This window comes from Penicillium vulpinum, assembly GCF_028829585.1.
Source record: "Penicillium vulpinum strain IBT 29486 chromosome Unknown utg000002l_segment0_segment0, whole genome shotgun sequence".
NCBI lineage: Eukaryota > Fungi > Ascomycota > Eurotiomycetes > Eurotiales > Aspergillaceae > Penicillium > Penicillium vulpinum.
This window is the reverse complement of record NW_026643242.1, coordinates 1,270,605-1,292,292: the sequence shown is the minus strand read 5'-3', so window position 1 is coordinate 1,292,292 and position 21,688 is coordinate 1,270,605. Positions and strand designations below refer to the sequence as shown.

The 21,688-nt window shown below is 45.4% G+C and overlaps 8 protein-coding genes across 8 annotated transcripts; 5 read left to right on the top strand and 3 right to left on the bottom strand.

Moving 5' to 3' along the window:
• Nucleotides 1-1,210: 1,210 nt before the first annotated feature.
• Nucleotides 1,211-6,473, top strand: N7479_003572 (uncharacterized protein; the record flags this gene model as incomplete). Its single annotated transcript, XM_057251269.1, has 4 exons — nt 1,211-1,730; nt 1,931-2,939; nt 2,993-3,477; nt 3,583-6,473. The coding sequence occupies 4 exons, from the start codon at nt 1,211-1,213 to the stop codon at nt 6,471-6,473; spliced, it is 4,905 nt and encodes a 1,634-aa protein (XP_057110594.1).
• A 71-nt stretch (nt 6,474-6,544) lies between these two features.
• Nucleotides 6,545-8,103, bottom strand: N7479_003571 (Zn(II)2Cys6 transcription factor domain-containing protein; the record flags this gene model as incomplete). The annotated part of the gene is made up of 4 exons (XM_057251268.1): nt 6,545-7,237; nt 7,294-7,437; nt 7,497-7,985; nt 8,047-8,103. The coding sequence occupies 4 exons, from the start codon at nt 8,101-8,103 to the stop codon at nt 6,545-6,547; spliced, it is 1,383 nt and encodes a 460-aa protein (XP_057110593.1).
• A 614-nt stretch (nt 8,104-8,717) lies between these two features.
• Nucleotides 8,718-9,734, top strand: N7479_003570 (uncharacterized protein; the record flags this gene model as incomplete). The annotated part of the gene is made up of 2 exons (XM_057251267.1): nt 8,718-8,750; nt 8,805-9,734. 2 exons carry the CDS (start codon nt 8,718-8,720, stop codon nt 9,732-9,734), a joined length of 963 nt encoding a protein of 320 aa, XP_057110592.1.
• Nucleotides 9,735-11,159: 1,425 nt separating this feature from the next.
• Nucleotides 11,160-11,642, top strand: N7479_003569 (elongation factor 1-beta family protein; the record flags this gene model as incomplete). The annotated part of the gene is made up of 2 exons (XM_057251266.1): nt 11,160-11,352; nt 11,413-11,642. The coding sequence occupies 2 exons, from the start codon at nt 11,160-11,162 to the stop codon at nt 11,640-11,642; spliced, it is 423 nt and encodes a 140-aa protein (XP_057110591.1).
• Nucleotides 11,643-12,312: 670 nt separating this feature from the next.
• On the bottom strand, nt 12,313-13,254 carry N7479_003568 (DUF3632 domain-containing protein; the record flags this gene model as incomplete). Its single annotated transcript, XM_057251265.1, has 1 exon — nt 12,313-13,254. One exon carries the CDS (start codon nt 13,252-13,254, stop codon nt 12,313-12,315), a length of 942 nt encoding a protein of 313 aa, XP_057110590.1.
• A 1,000-nt stretch (nt 13,255-14,254) lies between these two features.
• N7479_003567 (aromatic alcohol reductase) lies at nt 14,255-15,395 on the top strand (the record flags this gene model as incomplete). The annotated part of the gene is made up of 4 exons (XM_057251264.1): nt 14,255-14,344; nt 14,400-14,681; nt 14,738-15,064; nt 15,129-15,395. 4 exons carry the CDS (start codon nt 14,255-14,257, stop codon nt 15,393-15,395), a joined length of 966 nt encoding a protein of 321 aa, XP_057110589.1.
• A 607-nt stretch (nt 15,396-16,002) lies between these two features.
• On the top strand, nt 16,003-16,680 carry N7479_003566 (glutathione S-transferase family protein; the record flags this gene model as incomplete). The annotated part of the gene is made up of 1 exon (XM_057251263.1): nt 16,003-16,680. The coding sequence occupies one exon, from the start codon at nt 16,003-16,005 to the stop codon at nt 16,678-16,680; it is 678 nt and encodes a 225-aa protein (XP_057110588.1).
• Nucleotides 16,681-17,515: 835 nt separating this feature from the next.
• N7479_003565 (cytochrome P450) lies at nt 17,516-19,190 on the bottom strand (the record flags this gene model as incomplete). Its single annotated transcript, XM_057251262.1, has 4 exons — nt 17,516-17,666; nt 17,736-17,902; nt 17,978-19,087; nt 19,152-19,190. 4 exons carry the CDS (start codon nt 19,188-19,190, stop codon nt 17,516-17,518), a joined length of 1,467 nt encoding a protein of 488 aa, XP_057110587.1.
• Nucleotides 19,191-21,688: the final 2,498 nt, after the last annotated feature.

The following is a 21,688-nucleotide window of genomic DNA, read 5'->3' as shown; positions in this document are numbered from 1 at the left end:
TATTATGTATTTTTGGGTTTGTATAGGAGTACTACTACTTTCTAAGTCAACTTCTGCAATTTATAAATTATCCAAATACCGCGCTTTTTTATATTTTAAAACGCGATATAGAGAGATAACTAGTGATTGATTCTAAATCATTTAAACTAATAAAATATTACCTTTAGGATAAGGCTTAGAAACGGGGGTAAAACGAAGGGTAATTTAAAAACCCTACAAGGGGGTTCAACTTAATTCTCGGTATATTTGTACTGTTTGGGGCCCATTTGGGGGCCCATTAGCCCGCAGTGGGCTTCTACTTTAGGCCTATAGCCCATCGATGGGCCCGAGGCCGGGCCCAAAACCCAGCCCATTTGCGGGTTGGGTCCGGGTTGGGCTTTGGGCTTTGTGGGCTCTGCGGAAGTCTACATGCCAGTGTCAAGTAGCTCTCAATGTTCGAGCCAGAGGATCAGGCTGTCAGCCGGATAGGGAGGTCGTCAGGTGGTTAGCTTGTCAGGTGAGTTTTGCTTACTAGTCCTAGTAAACTTTTACCAGTAAGTCCTAGGTAGTAGGGGACCGGGACGTTATTAGTTGCTCCTAGTAAAAAGATATATAGCTGCAAACGGTGCAAACACCAGTTGTCAGGTTATCAGGTTGTCAACACTTTGCTCATTGAGCCCTCTATCATAGTAATCGAGTATTTTAATTTATCCCAGTCTAAGATAAGGTAGAGTTCAGGTAGTTATTCGACTCTTGGGTGACTAAAATACTGCCTGGCAATATGGACCAATAATGATTAAGTCCCGGTTGGCATACTTAGTCGCCCGTAGGGGTGTTACAAAAGTACATGTAAGCAATAGAGGAACCTTCCAAGGATGCCCTAGAGACAACCTTTAAAGAGAGGGCTCGAGCGATATGAACAAGACTCATATTTCTTTACTTGGAAATTCTGATTGTGATGAAACCGAAATTTGAGTTATTCAGTATTTCGCCGCCACCTCACCTCCGATTTATAGCACTGAAAGTATTCCAGCGGCCATCACTTAGACCTCGGGAGTCTTTGATCCATCCGTATCCATCTCTCAGCCTTGCTTATATAAGAGCCCTTAGTTCCCGCTCGGAGGCTCTGGTCAAGGTCATTGTTCCCTCCCGCGGCTAGCCCCACAGCTGCCCCAGGACCTTCGTTGCAACTATCACTTAGAACCTTGGAAGTACAACACAAATATTCGCCATGGAGCCCGTCAGCTTTGCAGTCGGACTCATAGGACTAGCAGGTCTTTTTAGTACTTGCTTGGACGCAGTTGGCAGATTCGATTCATGGAAAGACTACGATTCCGAGTTTGCTTCTCTTGTTGCCCAATTCAAAGCTCAAAAACTTCGACTCATAAGGTGGGGTCTGGCCGTGGGTCTGGAAGACGACGAAATCTCATATGAGCACAACGCCCTTCTTGATGATCCAAAGATCGAGTCAACTGTTAAAGATGTCCTCTTCGCAATCGACGCTGTTTGCCGTGATGAGGATAAAGCGTTTCTGACATCGAAGCTGGGGAAAGACGAAGCACCCACCAAAGACCAACTATTTCACCGCCAAGCTCCCCGCGAATCTAAACGCCAAAAACTTGGATGGGTGCTGAGAACTAAAGCTAAGCGAATAGCTCAAGTTGATCGATTCTCCAAATTGGTAGAGACTCTTCATGACTTGGTGCCGATCGAGAATCCACAGGGATATAAAGGCAGAAAGCCGACTGGTGGTAAGCGATCATGTACCACTGTCCTAAACTTTGAAATGCTCATTGGTTTTCGTCCTTTCAGACAGAGTGGCAGAGGTAGATGCATGGCAAACTGAGCTCAAAAGTCTGTTGAAGAGCATAGAGACTCAGATGGAAGGTCATTACCATCTCATTTCCCCATTCTTTATTCGTATTCTTTCGCTCATACTTCATGGTTTCAGATGAGTATAGACGAGATCTACACGAATGGCTGCTCGGCTCTACCTCTACGAACGATCTGTACGAGATATTTTCTCAGAGAAAAATTGAAGGGACTTGCGAGTGGGTTTTGGGTCAGCCCTGGTTCCTCGACTGGACCTCGCCGGACTTCCCAACTGGAGGTGCTAAGATCCTCTGGATCAATGGTCGTGCAGGATTTGGGAAGTCGGTCATATGTGCGAGAGTCATTGACTATCTTTCTTCCAATTCGAAGGACCCCGTTGCTCATTTCTTTTTCTCATCCGACTTTGAAAGCAGAAGGGACCCATTTATCGCGATCAGATCATGGCTGTCCCAGTTGATTCGTCACCCTGTCTTTTTTTCTTTGGCCCGCGAGAAATTGACAACGCAACAAGGACAGAAAGCAACTCGTGGCAATACACTAGAGCTTCTACGTGATCTCGTCATGGAGATACCGCGGTGCACATTTATTCTGGATGGTCTCGATGAGTGTAGATGGATTGGACAGGACCCTAACTCCAACGATGGCGCTTCGATTGTTGAATTTCTAGAGGCATTGAGACGAGCAATCGCTGGGACATCTACTCGCATTCTGATTGTTAGTCGTGCTGAGCCAGAGATCCAGACTTGTCTTTTTAACGAGGCTGGTATCAATGATATTGTCATCCAGCACAGTATTACACCCGAGGATGTTCGGTCCGATCTCGAGATGTTTTCCCGAAGCATAGTGAACAAACAATTATCAACAAAGACAGAAACGACCAAGGAAGATATTGCCCAGAAACTGGCTGAACGCTGTAATGGACAGTTCCTTTGGGTCCAGATGCAGGAACGTCAGCTGCGTAGTGGGAAAAGCCAAAAACAACTCGAAAAAGCGATCAATTCCACCCCCCTGGCCTTGACAAGACATACGACCGAGAATGGATGGGAATCTCGAATCTTTCAGAGGATGACCGAGAACGAACCATCTCCTTGTTACGATGGGCCGCGTTTGCTCTTCGACCGCTTTCAGTCTGTGAGATTACCGGGGCCCTGTTGATCAGTGCGGACTACGATGAGGTTAGATTCGATGAGGTCCCGGACAGCATCAGCGAGAGCTATATTAAAACAGAAATAATGGAACTTTGTGGGTCATTGATTGAACTTCGAAGTCCCCAGGCGGATTGTGATCCTGGATCCCGAACAGTACATTTGGCTCATTTCTCTGTCAAGGAATACTTGCTATGCAATCTTCCGGTGCAGGGAAGACTAATACAACTCAACTCGAGCTTGGAATCTTCTACCGAAGGAAGCGAGAACACTTTAGCTGCTAAGATGTGTCTTTGTTACGTGGAATGCGAAGAAGTTTGGCAAGACACCTCTGACGAAGAAAGAAACAAGATCCTAGGCTCTTTCCTCCACTATGCCGCTGGATCATGGTATCAGCACGCCTCTTTCGGAGATGTGCATGACTCAGAGCTGGTAAAATTTGTGAACCAGCTTTTTGATATCAAAAATCCAAACTGGGCCTCGTGGAAGATATGGTTCGACTTGAATGATGAGTCACAAAGTATAGGGTGCCTCGACGTCGTCGAAGATTCAGACTCATCAGAATTATCAGACTCATCAGACTCATCAGACTCATCAGACTCATCAGACTCATCAGACTCATTAGACTCGTCAGGTGACGAAGATGACGAAGACACCGAAGACGACGAAGACGATGGAGAAGACGAAGAAGACGAAGAAGACCAACAAGAGATAGGGTCTTCCAACAGCAAAGACGATTCAGATATGTCAGTCTCTGAAGACGGACGAACTACACAAACTACCTCCATGAGCCCTCTGTACTACGCAACATGGCTTGATCTGACTGATACTATGGACCTCCTCCTTCGAAGCAAAGAATGCCCCATTGATGAGCAAGGAAACTTTGGACGGACGCCATTAGTAGCAGCCTGTGAAAGAGGAAACCTGGAGGCTGCCAAGAAGCTCCTAAATAATGGCGCGAATCTTGACATTGCCGGTGATAATGAACACACTCCTCTTCACACCGCCGCGTGCAATGGGCATGTCGACATAGTAAGAATGCTTCTTGAGAAGGGCAACGAAATCAACAATGGATCTGATGGATCAAAAGCGCCACTTTATTGTGCCTGCTTAAACGGTCATCATCAGGTAGCTGAAATTCTTCTGCAATGGAAACCAGATATAATCACCGCCAATGGAGGATGGGTACCCCTTATTTCTGCTTCCCTCAATGGATCTGTAGACATTGTTCTGCTTCTCATTGAGAGGGGGGCAGATGTCAACGTCCTAGATAATGATGGGAAAACACCTCTCTATAGCGCTTGCCGCGCAGGTCATATTGAGGTTGTGCGCATATTACTTGACAAAGGGGCAGATATTGACTATCAGAGCCAACAACGATCAACGGCGATAGACGTCGCATCTTATAATGGGTATTTAGACATTGTTCTGCTCCTTATTGAGAGAGGGGCGGATGTCAACGTCATGGATAAGATCGGAGACACACCTCTCTATAGCACTTGCTACGAATATCATATGGATGTTATGCGCCTACTTCTTGATAGAGGGGCAGATGTTGATCTCACAGACAAGGATGGAAACACACCTCTTCATAGCGCTTGCTACGACGGCCACATTGAGGCTGTGCGCCTATTGCTTGATAGGGGGGCAGATTTCAACGTCCTAGATAGGAATGGGGACACACCTCTCTATATCGCTTGCTTTAAAGGTCACGTTGAGGTTTTGCGTCTATTGCTTGATAAAGGGGCAGATTGCAACGTCTTGGATAAGAATGGGGACACAATTCTCTATAACGCTTGTCTTAGAGGTCATATTGAGGTCGTGCGCCTATTGCTTGACAAAGGGGCAACCGTCAACTATCAGAAACAACAAATATCAACGGCGATAGATATCGCGTTATACCGAAGATCTATGGACATTGTTCTACTTCTTATGGAAAGCGGAGCAGATGTTGGCACCCCGAATAAGGATGGGAGCACACCACTTCATAGCGCTTGCTACGACGGCGATATTGAAGCTGTGCACCTATTGCTTGATAAAGGGGCAAATTTCAACGTCATAGATAAGAATGGGGACACACCTCTCTATAGCGCTTGTCTTGGAGGTCATATTGAGGTTGTGCGCCTATTGCTTGATCAAAAGACAGCTATTAACTATCAGAACCAACAAATATCAAGGGTAATGGGTATCGCGTCGTATCAAGGGTTTGTGGACATCGTTCAACTTCTTATTGAAAGAGGAGCAGATATTCACGTCAGGGATGAGGATGGGGACACACCTATTTATACCGCTTGCCTTAGAGGTCACACCGAGGTTGCTAGAATCCTCATTACCAAGGGAGCAGACCTTGAAGTTACGGATAGTATTGGCTTCACACCGCTGAGCATCGCTTGTGAGCTAGGCTTTTTGGAGGTCATTACTGTACTGCTTGAGAAGGGAGCAGCGATTGAAAGCGCGGATTTTGACAACAGAACGCCCCTTCATATAGCCTCCTTGGAGGGCCACCTGGAAGTTGCCAATCTGTTGCTCGAGAAGGGGGCAAGCATTACTAGCGCGACCAAGTCTGGTATGACGTCTTTACATGCTGCTATCCTTGGTGGCTCCCTAGAGCTTGTCAATCTTTTGCTTGAGAAGGGAGCGGCTCTAAAAAATGTGACGAAAGATGGCCTCACACCTTTACATCTTGCTTTATTGATTGACTCACTCGATACTGTCAATCTGTTGCTCGATAAAGGAGCGGACATTGAAAGTGTGGATATCCGTCTGGGGACTCCGCTACATACAGCTTCAACCTCTAGTCATCTGGATGTTGTTAATCTGCTGTTAGAGAGGGGCGCAGCCGTTGAGAGGGGGAATTTTGATGACAGGACGCTCTTACGTTATGTGTCACCACAAGGCCAACTAGAAGTCATCAACAATTTCCTTCGTTCTCAAAAGCTCAGGATTGACATTCGAGTTGAGAGAGGCCACACGCTACTGTTCTACATTGTCGCACGAGGAGCCAGAAAAATGGCGAGACTTCTCCTTCCGCCCCTCTCTCCAAATGCGAAGGATCGATACAGCGTGATGCGACTGTTAGCCGCTATGAGAAGCGAATACGAAGAGAACATTGAAAAATTGGCCACGCTAGCAGGGCTACAGTCAAACCTAGATGGACTTGGCCGAGACTTGATCTGGTGGGCAATAGGGACTGGGCGCGGGCGGATCCTTGGTCTGATATGGCAGTGGTGCTACGCACAAAACTTTGGTTATCAAAGCCCTCAAGCTAGCGACGATAAGCTATGGTCTTTGGTCAATTTGGAGCTGGGGCAGATTTGCGATGTGTGTACTCGGCCTATACTGGGTGATACTTCATACCGCAGATGTGAAGATTGCAACAATTTCAACATTTGCATCCACTGTGCGGGGTTCAAAGTGACATGTCAGGATACTGCCCATGAGTGGTACTCCCGTGAGCTTGATGGTTCTGATAATGACGAGGAGAATGAGAAGGATGAGAATGGGGATGACAACTGAGGTTTTTCGTTCGATTTTCGTTTTATTTGTTTGCTTTAGGCGTTATCGGTAACAGCTTTCTTTATGAAATTCTAGCGAAGATTCTGCATCACAATGCCCTTTGTAAAAGTAAACCTTTCTCCCAAGACCTCACATACTGGAGATGACCAGTCCTGGATAAGAGCAGCTCGATCCGTGATTTCCAACAGTGATTGCAGTAGAGTGATTGTGAAGAACAGGGCTGCTGAGAGTGGTAGAGAGGTAGGAGGCATTTGTTCCGCGTTGAACATGAAAGGTAGGCTGAAGTAAATCTCTTGTAACAGGAACGAAACGATGGCATATGACTGGTCATATTGCGATTTGAAATCACCACCTGGCGACATTGCGGATGACATGATGTCGAAATTATCACTAATTATCCGATTGGCTAGAATGCGGGCCAGACGGTAGTAGTTCCAAATTCGAGCATACCAAACGTCTTGATAAATGTATTGTCCGCGTTCGGGAATCTTGTGATAAGTCCACGACGCAGGAAGTGAAGTTGCCCACCTTTGGAGGGCTTGATCATTTTGTATGGCCAGTATAGCTAACTGGCTGGCTGGGAAAAGACCCTGGTTTTCCAAGCCACGAATATTCACCAGGGTACCCATGATAGCAAAGAGCCTCATTGCTGATAACAAGGGATCCTCGTCGTCTTGTGGGGTATTTGATGACACACCAAAGCGACCCGGCAGTTCAAGTAAGAAGAACGGAACCGTTTTGCCACTGATAAGACACGCAAGTGTCTTCATAGTATGGGGAATTAGTAAACTTCTTGCTTTTTAGTGGCATATCAACGTACTGTAGTGTAGCAGATCTCTATAATTTCCTTCACCGGTGAGGCTGGCAGACCATTTGTAGAGCATAAATAGCCCAAGAACGCAGCAGCGCCGTGGACATGATTTTGCCAAGTATGTGAAGAGGAGTGATTATCGCATGTTATCATCTGCACCATCAACCATCCGTCAGTCCAATTTTAATTAGTGGAATATCTGACCACAGAACCTCAAAGATGGACAAAATAAAACTTCCAGCGATAGACTGTTCAATTCCAGAGACCTGATGGCCAATAATCGCTTTATTGAGGATCTTTATAGCAAAGTTGTATTTTCTTCGTGCCAGATCCATCATATCGGGATCTTTGTGGACAACGGCAAGTGCAGCGAGACCAACAGAGGTAAGACTGATAGTGGCGGTAGATTGGCGCCCCGTATTCGAGTCCATCCAGTGTTTGCACCCGTCTCCTAAGATCGCAAAGTTGTCGGAAAATACTTTTTGTGCGAGTTCTTCGACATTAAAGGTGGGTTTCATTGCGACTGGGCTCCAGCAAGCGGCGTACTTGTTAGGCGTAGTCACCCTGGTACTTGGAGCATGCAGCTTTCGAATTGTCATCTTGGTCTGATCTCGAAAAAGTAGATCTGACTGAGACCTATACCCGGTGCAGTCTAGACCGGCTCGAGCGCACTGGCTGCATCTTGGTCGGAGGAGATTGCACTTCCGAGAGGTCAGTAGGGCCAGAAAGAGCGATAAGAATTTGTGGAGGTTAAAAGCCAACCTTTATTCGTCTAGTTCTGCAGTTCCCACAAGCTGGGCTAGCTCTGGTAATTGCCATGGATAGTGGCGGAGTTGGATTTTCTGAAATAATCCAGTCAAAGAACGTGGCAGTGGAAGAAACTGCCGCTTAGACACTAATGTTTGGTTTCTTGGCAGCTTACAAAATCGCTCACTCTGACTTTTCGGGGCCACTGAGACAATTGAGAGATGGTGAGATATATTGCGATCCTTGAGTTGTCCGAGTGACATAGGAGAGGCTGGAAGATCTCTGCAAACAGGTTCCTCATTGGTTCAGACCACCGCGCTAATTCACGACTGACTTACCCAAATGGGAATGGCTCAAACTTTATCTGACTCATGTCAGTGGGGTTCCAACTTTGGAAGGAACAACACTATACCACGACTGACTTGTCGAATTGAGAATAGAGCTTACAGTGCGGTCAAATTATTAGCTATTTCATGAATGAGTTGCCTAATGTAGATACCACTAATCATACGTAGGACAATACATTCCATCCCATTTGAAGCTATAAAGGGAGAGGCTGTCTTCGTTATTATTGTCTCATTCGAAACATACTACATATCTCTTTTTCGACTCACTATAATCTCTTACTTTCCACCGCTTTGAATTACTCCATATAACTCTGCTTTCAAATTTCACTTCCATCTAACATGGAGCCTATCCGGAACGTCGCACTCTTGGGGGTTAGTACTAGCAATGAAATGATTGCGTTTGTTATACTGATATGTGGTCAACAGAAAGGATGGCTGGGATCCGCAATCTTGGAACAGCTTGTTAATTCAGGCTTTCAAGTCACGGTGCTGAGTCGCACAGCTCGCTCGGCGGATGAACCTCCTGCCAGCATCAAGACTCTGCAAGTCGATTATTCGTCTATTGACAGTCTTGTATCGGCTCTCCAGGGCCAGGATGCTGTGGTATCTACCGTTGGCTCGTCGGGTATTAGCGCACAGAAGACGGTCATCGATGCCAGCATTCAGGCTGGTGTCCGACGCTTCATCCCTTCCGATTTTGGGGCGCTTACGACCAGACCTGGAGGAGAGTCGCTTCCGCTGAACGCATTATGGATCGAAATTCAGAAATATCTCAAAGAAAAGGCACTAAGCGGACAGATCGAGTACACACTCTTTGCTGTTGGGCCCTTCCTGGAGTTTGTCATGTCGATGCCGTTTTTGACCGACCTGCAGACTCAAACAGCTCCTCTGTATGACAATGGTATGCACACTTTCAGCTCAACCAGTGTGTCAAGTGTCGGAAAAGCTGTTGCTGGTGCTTTGAAGAATGCCCCAGCGACAAAAAATCGCTTGGTTAGCGTTCACGACATTGTCCTGACTCAAAACAAAGTTCTGGATCTGGCAAAGAAGTACTCTGGGCCTGATGTCAAATGGATCGAGGATCCAGTGAACGCAGCGGTTGAGCTTGAGACAATCCTCGAGAATACCAAGCAGGGTGACTTGGACCTCTTCAAAACACTGGCACTGCTCAAAGCTGCACTCCTGGGTGGCAAGTTTGAAGCCGAGTTCAAGATTGTGGATAATGACCTTGTTGGAGTGCCCCTTCTTTCCGATGATGAATTCGAGAGGATCTTTGCTGCGGCTTTCAAGCCGAGCCAGATTATTGCACAGGAGAACCTCGAGGCTAATATCGAAGGGATTCAAGGCGAGGCTTAGGGATAAGCTAGACAGATGTTTCAGTCGAAGTTGTCCCATGGTATATTCCATATTGTCTGTGTGTTTCCTGTGATCAAATACCCTTGAATAACAGAGGCAAAGAATAGAGAATTTGTTTTTTTTCCGTTCTTTTTGATCAAGAAAGCCAGCGAATATTCCTACTTATAATAGATTTGGCCATTATGTAGTACATTCCGTGAGAGGCTGAGATACATAACCATATACAGAGCTCCGCAAAGCCCATAAAGCCCATAGCACAACCCAACCCAACCCGCAAATGGGCCCCCAAACAGTACAAATATGCCGAGAATTCAGAAGTTGAACCCCCTTTCAGGGGGTTTGAAATTACCTTCCGTTTTACCCCTGTTTCTAGGGCTTGTTCTAAAGATAACATTTTATTACATAGTTTGAATAGTTTAGAATTAATTGCTAGTTATCTCTCTATATCACGTTTAAAAACGCGAGAAAGCGTGTTCTTTAGATGATTTATAAATTAGAGAAGTTTACTTAGAAAGTAAATATATATCGGGCATCAAAACGTTAATATTAACCTATTTTTGTAGTATCTCGACTTTTACACGTCGGATATTCTTCAAAATTGAAACATATACTTATATAGCTATTGCAATTCTAAATTCTAAATTTAACCTCTATACAAGTAGCAGAAGGGTTAGAATACAATATCGTATAGCGATTACAAGATGCCGGTTGGGCCCCTCTTGGTGGGCTTTAATGGGGGCCTTATGGACCCCCACGAATGGGCTGGGCTTCGAAGGACTGCTGGTTGGGCTTTGGGCCCATTTATGGGCTTCGCGGAACGCTTACCATATATAAAGAGCAAGGCGAGAAACTCAGACTCAACATTGAATAATACCTGACCTAATCTGAGCTTGCTTAGAAGGGGTAAACTATGTACTCCGCAAGCGCTCGCTTTTTGATATTTTGTATTGACCAAGATCCAAAGGCCGAGAAAGAAGCGCTGGCCAATCATTTTGGCACTCTTCGTCAACATGACAGCCCCACATTCGCATCGCGGGGTGCGTGGGGTGCACTCGTTACGCAGTTGTGATTAGGTTCTTCGAAAACTAGAGCAGAAGAAGCAAAACAAACATGAATGAACTGAACGAGAAAGCATGTGAGGTTACCCAAAATTCCAAAATTGGAAAGAAATCCTAGAGAATGCCAGATCGCTTGAAATTGTTAGAGCTAAGCCAAGCCATTGTTGAAATAATAGTGGAGCGTGTATTGTTTAGGTTAGACGTTCGCGGCTAGAGGAACTTCCGGCGGTCCGGGAGCTGTCCACGGGTGTAACTAGCCGACCGATAAGCATATGACATAAACGAGGGGCAAAGATAGCTTCGCAGCCCATCCTTTTCCCACCACGGACCCCATTTCACGTCGACTCAACCAAAATCAACTTTCACAATGTCTTCCACTACCATGGACAAGCCCACGGATAACGAGGAAAAAGATCTCTTCGACTCTGACTCCGAGGAGGAGGATCCTGCCGTTGTCGCTGAGCGAAACAAGCGCCTCGAGGAATACAAGGCCAAGAAGGCCGCTAAGCCCCCCAAGCCTGCCGCTAAGTCTCTGGTTACCCTGGATGTCAAGCCCTGGGGTATGTGTTCTTGAAGCGGTCGACCTTTGTGTGTAAATTTCTTGCTAACGTGGTGCATAGATGATGAAACAAACATGGAGGAGCTCGAGGCCAATGTCCGCGCCATCGAAGTCGAGGGCCTTGTGTGGGGTGGCTCCCAGCTCGTTGATATCGGCTTTGGTATCAAGAAGCTCCAGATCAATCTAGTCGTCGAGGACGACAAGGTATCTCTTGATGCGCTCTACGCCCAGATTGAAGAAGATGAGGATCATGTCCAGTCTACCGATGTGGCTGCCATGCAAAAGTTATGATGAAGATGGCACACATGGTGTGATCGTGGACGTTCGGTGTAAATAGAAGCAACTACTGAGAAGGGGGTACTGGAGACCTCACAAGATACCTCACATATTAACCTTCTATCACGGTTATAATTACGAGATAATGCCTTGATCCAATTCGAATCCTTCCCTATTGCATTTACATAATTTCAGGCTTATAACCAAGCAAGAAAATTGATAGGGCGTAGGAGAAAGTGGAGAGCTTTCTCTGTTTTATAATACTGCGGTTAAGAATTCTTTCTGAATTCTCAATGTGGCTCGAGCTCGAAATCCCAAATATAAAAGCAAACCATGTCCTAGCCCTAGCATATTAATCATTCACACACCTAGGCTTTAGGCGCCTTTTTCTTAATACGTTGGTCTAATACCGGGCTCATTTACCGTGAATACCTACCCCTATGTGGCATCGCACTTGATTATAGGCAGAAATATTTTTTTTGCAGAGCGCGATGAGATCGCAAAGGAGAAACGTCGTCTACAACGGGAAAGAAACGGTTATGTTCCGGGAGCCCGCAGGATTTAATTAGGGGAAAGATAACACCCGTTTCGAGACGTACTGTAATATGCGTGAGCGACACCTTGATTCACATAGTGCATGCAAGTGCTTCGAGGACCTTTTGTAGGTGGTAAGGGCTCAATACCTTTAGGCCGAGGATTCTTCAATAATACTGTCAATAGCTTCAGCGGCTTCTGTAACCAGCGCTCCAGTTTCCTCACCTAAAATCCCCTTTTCTGTACTTAAAGCCCACAACCTATCGCCCCACAATCGCCAGCGCTCCCGTGTTAACCCATCCTCTCTCGGCCATAGTTCCGTCTTGTCATCTAACGCCGCTGCCCAGTGATGCCGTAGCTCCTCGTGGTCCGCCTCCCATAGTGCCCGGCCCCCATCCCGTATCCAGATCGCTGCTACTCGAACATCTAGCGCCCACATCTGCTCCGGCGTCATCCTGTGCGCTTTTTGTTGGCCGGACTGAGGTCCCTGGCTCTCCAGCACATCGCGGCATGCATAGAAGACCCATGTAGGATGCAACTCGCTTTTACCCTTGGTCGCTTTGAGCAGCGCGGCCGAGAAACCGCAGAAGCGGAGGAAGTACTTGTCACCGCTGTTGATTAAAGTATTGAGAATGGAGTTGTCTTTCGCACTTGATTCACGCACACCGTCCCAATCGCGCCAGGCCTCAAGAATGTCATGCACGTCGCGCCACTGCGCGCCGAAGCGCAGCAGTGTCTGCCACTGTAGTTTTCCATCGGCCCCGGTGTAGCTACGGAGTCGTCGCTCCGCATCGGATCTCGAGGGTACGTTGTTAGGCTGCGTCGGTGGCTGCGTGCGGAGCGTGTCGAGGAGGGCTAGGTGAGGGTCGTGTGAAGTTGAAGAGGTGACGACGGCCGTAAAAAAGGCGTCCCAGAGCATCCAAAGCGCGTGAGCGGGGTCCGGAGAGGTAGTAATAGAGGCGACAAGGTAGGCGGCTGTTTCGTCTAGCGCTGGCGCTGGCGCTGAGGAAAGGTTGGTGGTGAGAAGGGCTTGAATGGCCGTGGTGAAGGGATTCGGGGGGTTGCTGCCCGGGACATCGAAAATGGTTGTCATTTTGCATACAACTATTTTCGACCAGCGGGAGGTTGTGGAAATGATACTAGCCTTGAATTGCGGTCTTGGGCGTCTTTATGCTGTTTTCGCCAAGATGCAGTGCCTAGAGGTAAATAACGTCACACTATTTAGGGCCTCAAACCGACCCCTGTACAATGACTCACCTACGCGCTGCTGCCTGTGCTGTAGAGGAGTGAGACAGCTTTGCCAGTTGTTGGATACTTAGACCGTCCGGCCCTACGTGAGGCATATTGCCTTTCTGATCAAAATCTTGTTTTCGCTCACGATGCAATTTTTCGATTGACCATATCTTCAATCCTTCTTATATGACAAATCCCAGTCAAGTCTAGAACATGTGCACACATAGGCTATTCCTCGTAGATTAAAAGAAAAGACCAGATATTACTAGTTTTCTGTCTGACAAAAATAGGGTTGAAGCCGCTTTTTCTGTCCTCTATTTTTCTAGTAGCCCTTACAATTCAATCGTGGACGTAATAGAACCTATTGAGCCCTTTTATTAACCGGGTGTCCTGGACTAAAGAAGTAAATGTTAACTTGGAGAATTTCTTGCCACCAAGATATATACGTTTTTTTTCTCTAGCTCATTGTCTAAAGGGGTTGAAAATTACTTGATTGTGACCCCGGGACCTTCTGGTCTGTGATTTCGACACGGACATCTGGAGTTAATCTCGGATCTTAGGTTCAGTTGGAGATTTCTCTCTGATGGGACTAAATGGACCCTGTTGGTTGAAGATACCAATCTTGGAAGTCTTTCACATTTCGTTCGTGTATATAGTTATGCTCTGTATTGGATGCATAAGTTCCGCATAAGCGGAAGGTTCCACCTGGGCAAGATTTCAAAGCTCCTTAGAATTTTGAATAGCAACTCCACGGGATGACAAATATTTGATCTGCCAAGTTCTCCAAGGCTTCCACTGTTAAAAAGATTGTTTGATAGGCTTGCTTTTCACTCCATAACTCTCAAATTCCAAACTGTAAAATGGTTGTCAAACAGAAAGTACTCCTTCTTGGAGCTACCGGCGAGACTGGCGCTTCTATACTCAAGGGCCTGCAGGAATCTGGTAACTTCGTGAGTTATAATGACCGTCTAGCACAAATTCGTCCGACTAATCCTATTTCTGTAGGATATTGAAGTCTTGGTGCGACCGGCTTCCAAGAATAAGCCATCGGTCCAGAAGATTCAGGAGCAAGGCATCAAGATATGGTGCATAGATATCAATGAATCAAGCGATCTCATGTCTGCACTGTCTGGTGTTGATGTTCTTATTAGCGCCATTGGACCTCACGGCCTACTGGAGCAAAAGAAGCTACTCCAAGCTGCAAAGTCGGCAGGCGTCAAGCGGATAGTACCATGCGCTTTCATTACGGTCGCACCCCCACGTGGTGCTATGTTGCTTCGTGATGAGGTATGAGCAACGCAAACTGATGGGCATGAATTGGACTTAACTTACCAATCAAATAGAAAGAAGAAGTTTACAATGACATCAAATTCCTTGGTATCCCTTACACTATTATAGATGTCGGGTATTGGTATCAGATCTCATTCCCCTCTCTCCCGTCCGGCAAAGTGGACTATGCAATGATAGTGCCAAACAGCACTATCCATGGCGACGGCACAGCCCCCAACATTCTTACCGACCTACGTGATGTTGGCCGATTTGTCGCACGCATCATATACGATGATCGAACTCTGAACAAATATGTCTACACATATGGGGACATTCTGAGCGAGAACGAAATCAACCGTATTGCCGAAGAACTCTCTGGAGAGAAAGTCGAACCGACCCCGGTATGCTAACTTCCCCTGGGTAGTTTATTCTTGATCAAGCATAGTTTATTAACATGCCTCCCAGATGTCAAACGAGCAGATTGAAGATAGCGTTGCACAGGCCAAAGCTGCTTTGTCCCAGAATCCTCAGGACCCGATGAAGCGTACTGTCCTTTATATTTCCCAATATAAGCATAGCAAGTATGTACGCAAGGACAACAGTCCTGCTTACGCGGACTATCTGGGTTATCTGGATGCCAGAAGCCTCTACCCGGAGTTCACACCCTTGTCCTTCCGAGAATTCTTTGTGGAGGTACTCGCTGGAAAGATGAAAAAGGTGTATTCTAGCTAGTTCATAGTTGTATCTACTTTGTTCCATTCAGCAGCCACATGATCCTCGAATTCACAGAAAGAACGAACCAAATCCAACTTGTGAATCAATTTTACCCCTAGGAAATTACGCTGTATGTGAATGGCGAAGAGTAGTGAGATGGTCCATGAAGCAAAAGTTTCAGGCCATGTGTTAGCTATTGAAGATTTAAGTTAGGGGTCCAAGCTATGACCATTTTTTTCTCGGTGCATATTCGAGAAGAAATCTTTTACAGGAGAGCTCTATTCCGGTAGCTGATTGCCCACATACATAGATGTACTCTCTGTTGAAATTCTCTATTTTTATCATTTCTATTGAGTCAGTTAGTTACACATCATCACATATCACCGAATTACTATGCACTGTTTAAACAAATTTATGTCACTATCCACTATGTATAAAGTTGTCCAGATGTGAATAAGTGGCGTTGTTAGTGCCGGAAGCGCGGAGGTAAGAGTGATTTAACCCCGCTCTGCAGGATTAGTTAGCTCAGCGTGTATCCGGATGGATATGTACTGTATAAATATTAGAACTTTCTCCTGGGCATAAAAGCAATCTCATATTTGACCAACTTTTTTTCTTTCTCATTATGGCTTCGACTCCGGTATTTTACGATGCTCCGGCACCCAATCCATATGTCGTTCGATTGTTCATTTTAGAACGAGGAGGGCTCGATGTCGAAGTTCAGCCAGTTGACATCATGTCACTCGAAAACCGAAGACTGGCATACCGCACCAATGTCAACTCCCGGGGCGAATTGCCCGCCCTCCGCATTAACGATCAATTTGTTCTGACCGAGATTACCGCAATCTGCGAGTACCTTGATGAGATAGCAAAAGGCGGCAAGTCCCTTTATGGCGAGACTGCCCTGGAGCGAGCCGAGACCCGCATGTGGCTTCGAAGAATGGACCTAGAGATCGCCCAACCTGTGATTGAGTGGTTCCGCAACGACCCCGCCACCATCGACTTCTACAAGGGAAATCGTCTTCCTGCCCCCGAGGCTCGAGTCGCTCAGAAAGTGACCATCAACCAATTCTTGAACCGACTTGACGACGAGCTCGAGGGAAAGAGCTATCTTTGTGGAGAACGATTTTCTGCCGCGGACATCCACTTCTACGGGTTGATGAAGATGATGGCTGAGCGGACAGTTAAATGGATGCTTTCCCCCGGGCGCTTGAACGTGGACGCCTACTGGAAAAGAATGGGAGAGCGAGAAAAGACCAAAGCGGCTGTTCCAGCTTTCCCTGTGGGATTGCTATCAACTTGAAGTTGATTGTTTGGCCAAAGGCTGATGAACGCTCACAATAATGAAATTTCTTACTGCTGCCCTTTGACACGTAGGTCACTACCAGACATAAAAATTAACTGTAGACTTTATATCTTATATGAATGTAATAATTTCTCGTGCTCGATTACCAAAAATTCCAAGTACAATGAACCACGGAGTATAGACAGATGTTCTTCAAAGCTCTGCCATAAACTTCTATTCACAACTGTGCACCTTAAGCATCGGTAAGCCACAGGGCCAAGAAGCCTTATCATTGAAGCTGATATTAGGTTCAGGGGTACGGGGTCCAAGTCTCTCAGCTCAGAAGGCCAAGTCCAGTATTGTTTTTGAGGAGAATTGTGTTTTGGTGATATGCATTTCCCGTAGACTAGACTTGGTAAACGGGATTATAATCAAGAACCCTATTTCCCGAAAAGAGGTTGGACAAGGATGAGATTGATCAGGAATATCGCTAAAGGTAGATGGCCAAGGTATTATTTAGATACGGCTATACTTGTCTATCCTATGGGGGAATTAAGTAGCACCACCTATTAGCTGCCATGCAGCCTTAACAAATAAGAATCTGCCTTGGAGTCACATCAATTATTATTCATTACTAACAACAAAATATTCTCGGAGTTACAATTTGCATATCACGCCTTGATAGCCTGCTTATTCCAATATCCTCGTTCAATTCCTTGACAATAAAGCAATAACGATGATAGCTCAAAGGGAGCTAACAAAAAGTGGAAAAATCGCATCGAGCAATCACATCACGCGGAAATCATGAAGTGCACTGTGACACAACTGGCAAACAACCACGCGTGAGGGTAGATCACCGGGCTCTCATCTTGACGAGTAAACTCGGCTTATCCCAAAGAAGATAAGTATCTTGATTTGCCCAATCATCGCTACGTACGTCCAATTCCATGTCGAAATTGAACAGCACGCGGGTCAGGATGAGGCGCATCTCGGCGTTTGCCAAACTAAGGAGCAGAGCAGAGTTTTTTTTAGTAATGTATTTTGCTCAAACTAACGAAAAAGGAAACACTTACTTGCGTCCAATGCAATTCCGTGGTCCGACGCTGAATGGCTGCAGCACGGTTTGGCTGTCGTTGCTGAATCGAGGATCTCCGAGGAAACGTTCAGGGATGAAGGATTCAGATTCCGTAAAGTTACTGGGTGAATGGAATGCAGCGAGTTGGGAGACGGATACAACGGTCTGTTGAAATAAAGAAACATGTTAAACGACTGTAACCTTTGAACCCGAGTAAAACAACCATTGGGATTCACTTACACCTCCTGGAACCCAATGGCCAGCAATCGTGTCACCGGGCCCCTTCAAAACACGAGGCAATGAGCCAGGGACAGGTGGGTAGACGCGCAATCCTTCAGTGAGCACCGCGTTAAGGTATTTCAGCTGATTGCAAGTGGTGATATTGATCTGGTCTTCGGTCTGGAAGGAGCTCCGGATTTCCTCCACGAGGTTTTTCAGGACACGCCCATTCTTTAAAAGATGGTAGGTCACGCCTGAGAGTAAGGTGGCAGTGGTTTCCGACCCGGCAATAATCAGTGTGCTTCCGTTCGTGACCATCTCGTCGAAGGATAACGCCCGGTCGGTATCTTTATGTTTGAGAATGTGACTGAAGAAATCGGCCCGATCATTTGACTTGGATAGTCGATTCTTCACTTTTTCCTTTGTGAGTTCAATGTGCCAGCTCCTCTGCGAGACAATGTGTGCGGGTGTGATAAGGCCAAGGAGGAACTTCGATCCAGGAAATCGTTTCACAATATTGTTGTAAGACGCATATCGGATATTGCTAAAGATCATCGAGACCCATTTATGGTAGGCGGACGTTTCCAGGCAGTTGAAGGACTCACCAAATGCCATATCACCAATGACGTCGAAAGTGGTGAAGTTGTACCAAGCAACCATGTCAAGCGAGTTATTCCCATTATCGGCGTTCTCATGCAGACGCTGTATCAACAAGTCCACATATCCTTTTACAATAGATTCCTGGGCCTTTAAAGAGCTTTCGGAGAAGGCATGGGATAGCGTACGACGGAAACGGGTGTGGTCTTCATCGTTCGAGAGGATGATGCTAGGAGCTCCCTTTGCTGTTGGGGGGTAGATACGAGTATCCTTAGGATTTTGCCCATGTCCAGGGCGACTGCCATAGATTGTCTTCCAGGCTTCGCCATTGATAAAGGAGAGCTCATCGGGAGCAATACGAACCACATCACCGTATTCTTTGTGCAACGACTTGAAACTTTGTCCGATCTTGCCAGAGATGACGGCTCGTAGGTAGGGGATTCTTGTAGCGGCGCAAGAAACCGGACCGGGAAATTTTGCTAGAGGGTGGAAGTAGATGTTGTAGATGATTGTGATCAGGAAATATAGAACGGTCTGGTCACCGCAGAGTGATTAATGGGCTGGAGTATTCCTTCTTATAATATGATGGAAAACTTACAGACACTAAGCCCAGCCCGAGGATGAATCCAGCAGCCATCAAAGGCGAGCTGAAGGCTCCTGAATGTCCTACTTTGTCTGCAAAAAGCGTCATGGCGATCCCTTGTAGTGAAGGGTTTCCTGAAGAACGGAGAGTAAATAACGAACAAGAGTCTGTATTTATCTTCCATGTTATACAGTATCAACCTTTAACGCCAGCATAAATTTTATGCATATGATTGACAAAATAATAAGAGACTTAGTCTCTAGATGCCGGATACCCATACACTCCATAATCCAAGAGTAATATTATTCTACAAAATATTGCATATATAACAAAGCATAAATTATAAATGTACATAACAGGCCAGCATATACAATGCCCCTGTGCAGTTATGCTGATCGGCGTTGATCGACAATCCATTAGTACTGTAAGTGGAAATTATAGCAGATTAACAGCAAGCTCGGGGACCCAGGACGGCAGCAAGTGGGGTATGGTGCGCTAAGTCGGCCTGGCCTTCCGCCCGCAAAGAAATTACTCCATAGAGAATCAAGGGATATATCGTCATGCCGGTGGGAATCGAGGCATCACCGTATTCAAAACAATTGGTGATTGAAAAAGATAAGGCACATATATTCCGAGGGAAATATTTCTCATTCTAATCCAACGGTCGCTTTCTCGGAGAAATGGAGCAATTTGAACTGAAATGCTAATCAATGCTCCCTGATCCCTGTCAGTCTACTTCGTACTCCGTAGCGAATTCCGATTAAGTTACCCAACAGCACAGACCCCTCATTCGTGGAGACACACAGTCCGTCGGCAATCAATTCTTCAGGTCTATGCTATTACCGCTGGGTAGCTTGGCAGACTCTACAGAAATTAATGTCGAGAAGCAGAAAACCGAGTCTTACATTATTATTATTATGTATGCATTAGACCGTCTGTTTCAATGCTACTAGAAACAGTCCAGGGGGCCCAGGTTCAATTTGGACTGGTCTGGATATGCAGGCCACCATAGAGTGCAATATCCGTTGGCCTACGTATATGTAGCTAATATAATACCTATTCATAAAAATATGCAATGCTACCTACTAATCGCCTTTATTATAATACCCCAGTGCCCTACTTCATTAATTCCAGTTAATCTATTAAAATTATATTTAGACGTTTTTCCCAAGGCTAACTAAGATAAGCTCAGAGAACCTTTGAAGAATTCCAAGGTTAATTGTGAAGAGAGGTGGGCCTGATAACGGGTACTTATCGGCCAACCAATGTTCGAAACTACATCTCTGTACTACGTCAACCCAATAGTAGTTGACATGCCAAGCTATCAATTCATATACCCCTTCAACTATACAGACTCGTTTATCATGTAAATAAAGACTTTAAATAAAATACCAAGTAACCGGTCTTATAACATGTATTGAATGACAGTGAACCAATAGAGGAACTGGTTACGGAGTAGGTGTAGTAAAAAGATAAAATCAAAGGATATACGTAGAAAAGTCGTCTATGCAGTTTATATTTTTTTTACCGCCTTTTTATACACCTAAAAAGACATCTCAAAGCACATGCAAACGAACATCGGAATGTTCCTACATGTAACGTCCTAAATATTAACTAACTCACATACGAGTGGCACACACAAGCGAGCGGCGCAGTCCAAAACACATAGTAAATGCGATCAATTACAATTTGATATCGCAACAACAGTGATCTATAAGGACTTTTGCATGTATGCTAATGTTTTTTTAGGTGATATCTAGTCTCTCTAGGGAGTTTGGAAAATATATATAAATGACTTTTGGATGCGATATATATTTTTCTAACTTCTGAGAACGTAATTTTCGATACCACAACAATTTAGCCTTTCGATTTTCTTAAGATTGTTATCCAATGTTTTAAAGCCTTATCGATCACTATCGAATAACAATTAAACCAAATAACAAATGTGGTTGTCAAGATATAAGTAAATAAAATATCGCATTTACTATGTGTTTAGGACTGCGCCGCTTGCTTGTGTGCGCGTGAAATAAATAGTTAACTATGCATGCCGGGCCACCTGGGCAGATATAGTTACTTACGTCATCAATGAGGCCGTCTGAGCAACCGACTACTTATTATAATGAGTGTGATTGTAGAACTATGCAGAGTATCCAATATATCCTACATGATATTAGGTATGTAATAAGTAACTAGTTAGCAAAATGGTTGCTGACTTAAATGCATACCAGCCCCGGGGCCAGAGTCCTGGAGAACAAATGCTTCGCCCCCGGGTTAGTTTCACCTATTGAAACTTACCTCTACTCGCAAAGGCTTTGTATCTTCTTATTTACAAATGCAAGAACACTGTTCAGCCTCGTGTGCTTCAGTCGATTGACATAATAACAATACCCCTCCCACACTATAAGTTGTCCAACAGACTTAAAGCTATGATTTCAGAGATTCATGAACTTAAGTTGATTAATAGGAGGCTTATGTAGATAGTACTGACCTGAGCGCCCAAAAAACCACAAATTTATAGGATAGTTTTAATCCAAAAGATATATTTGAAATGT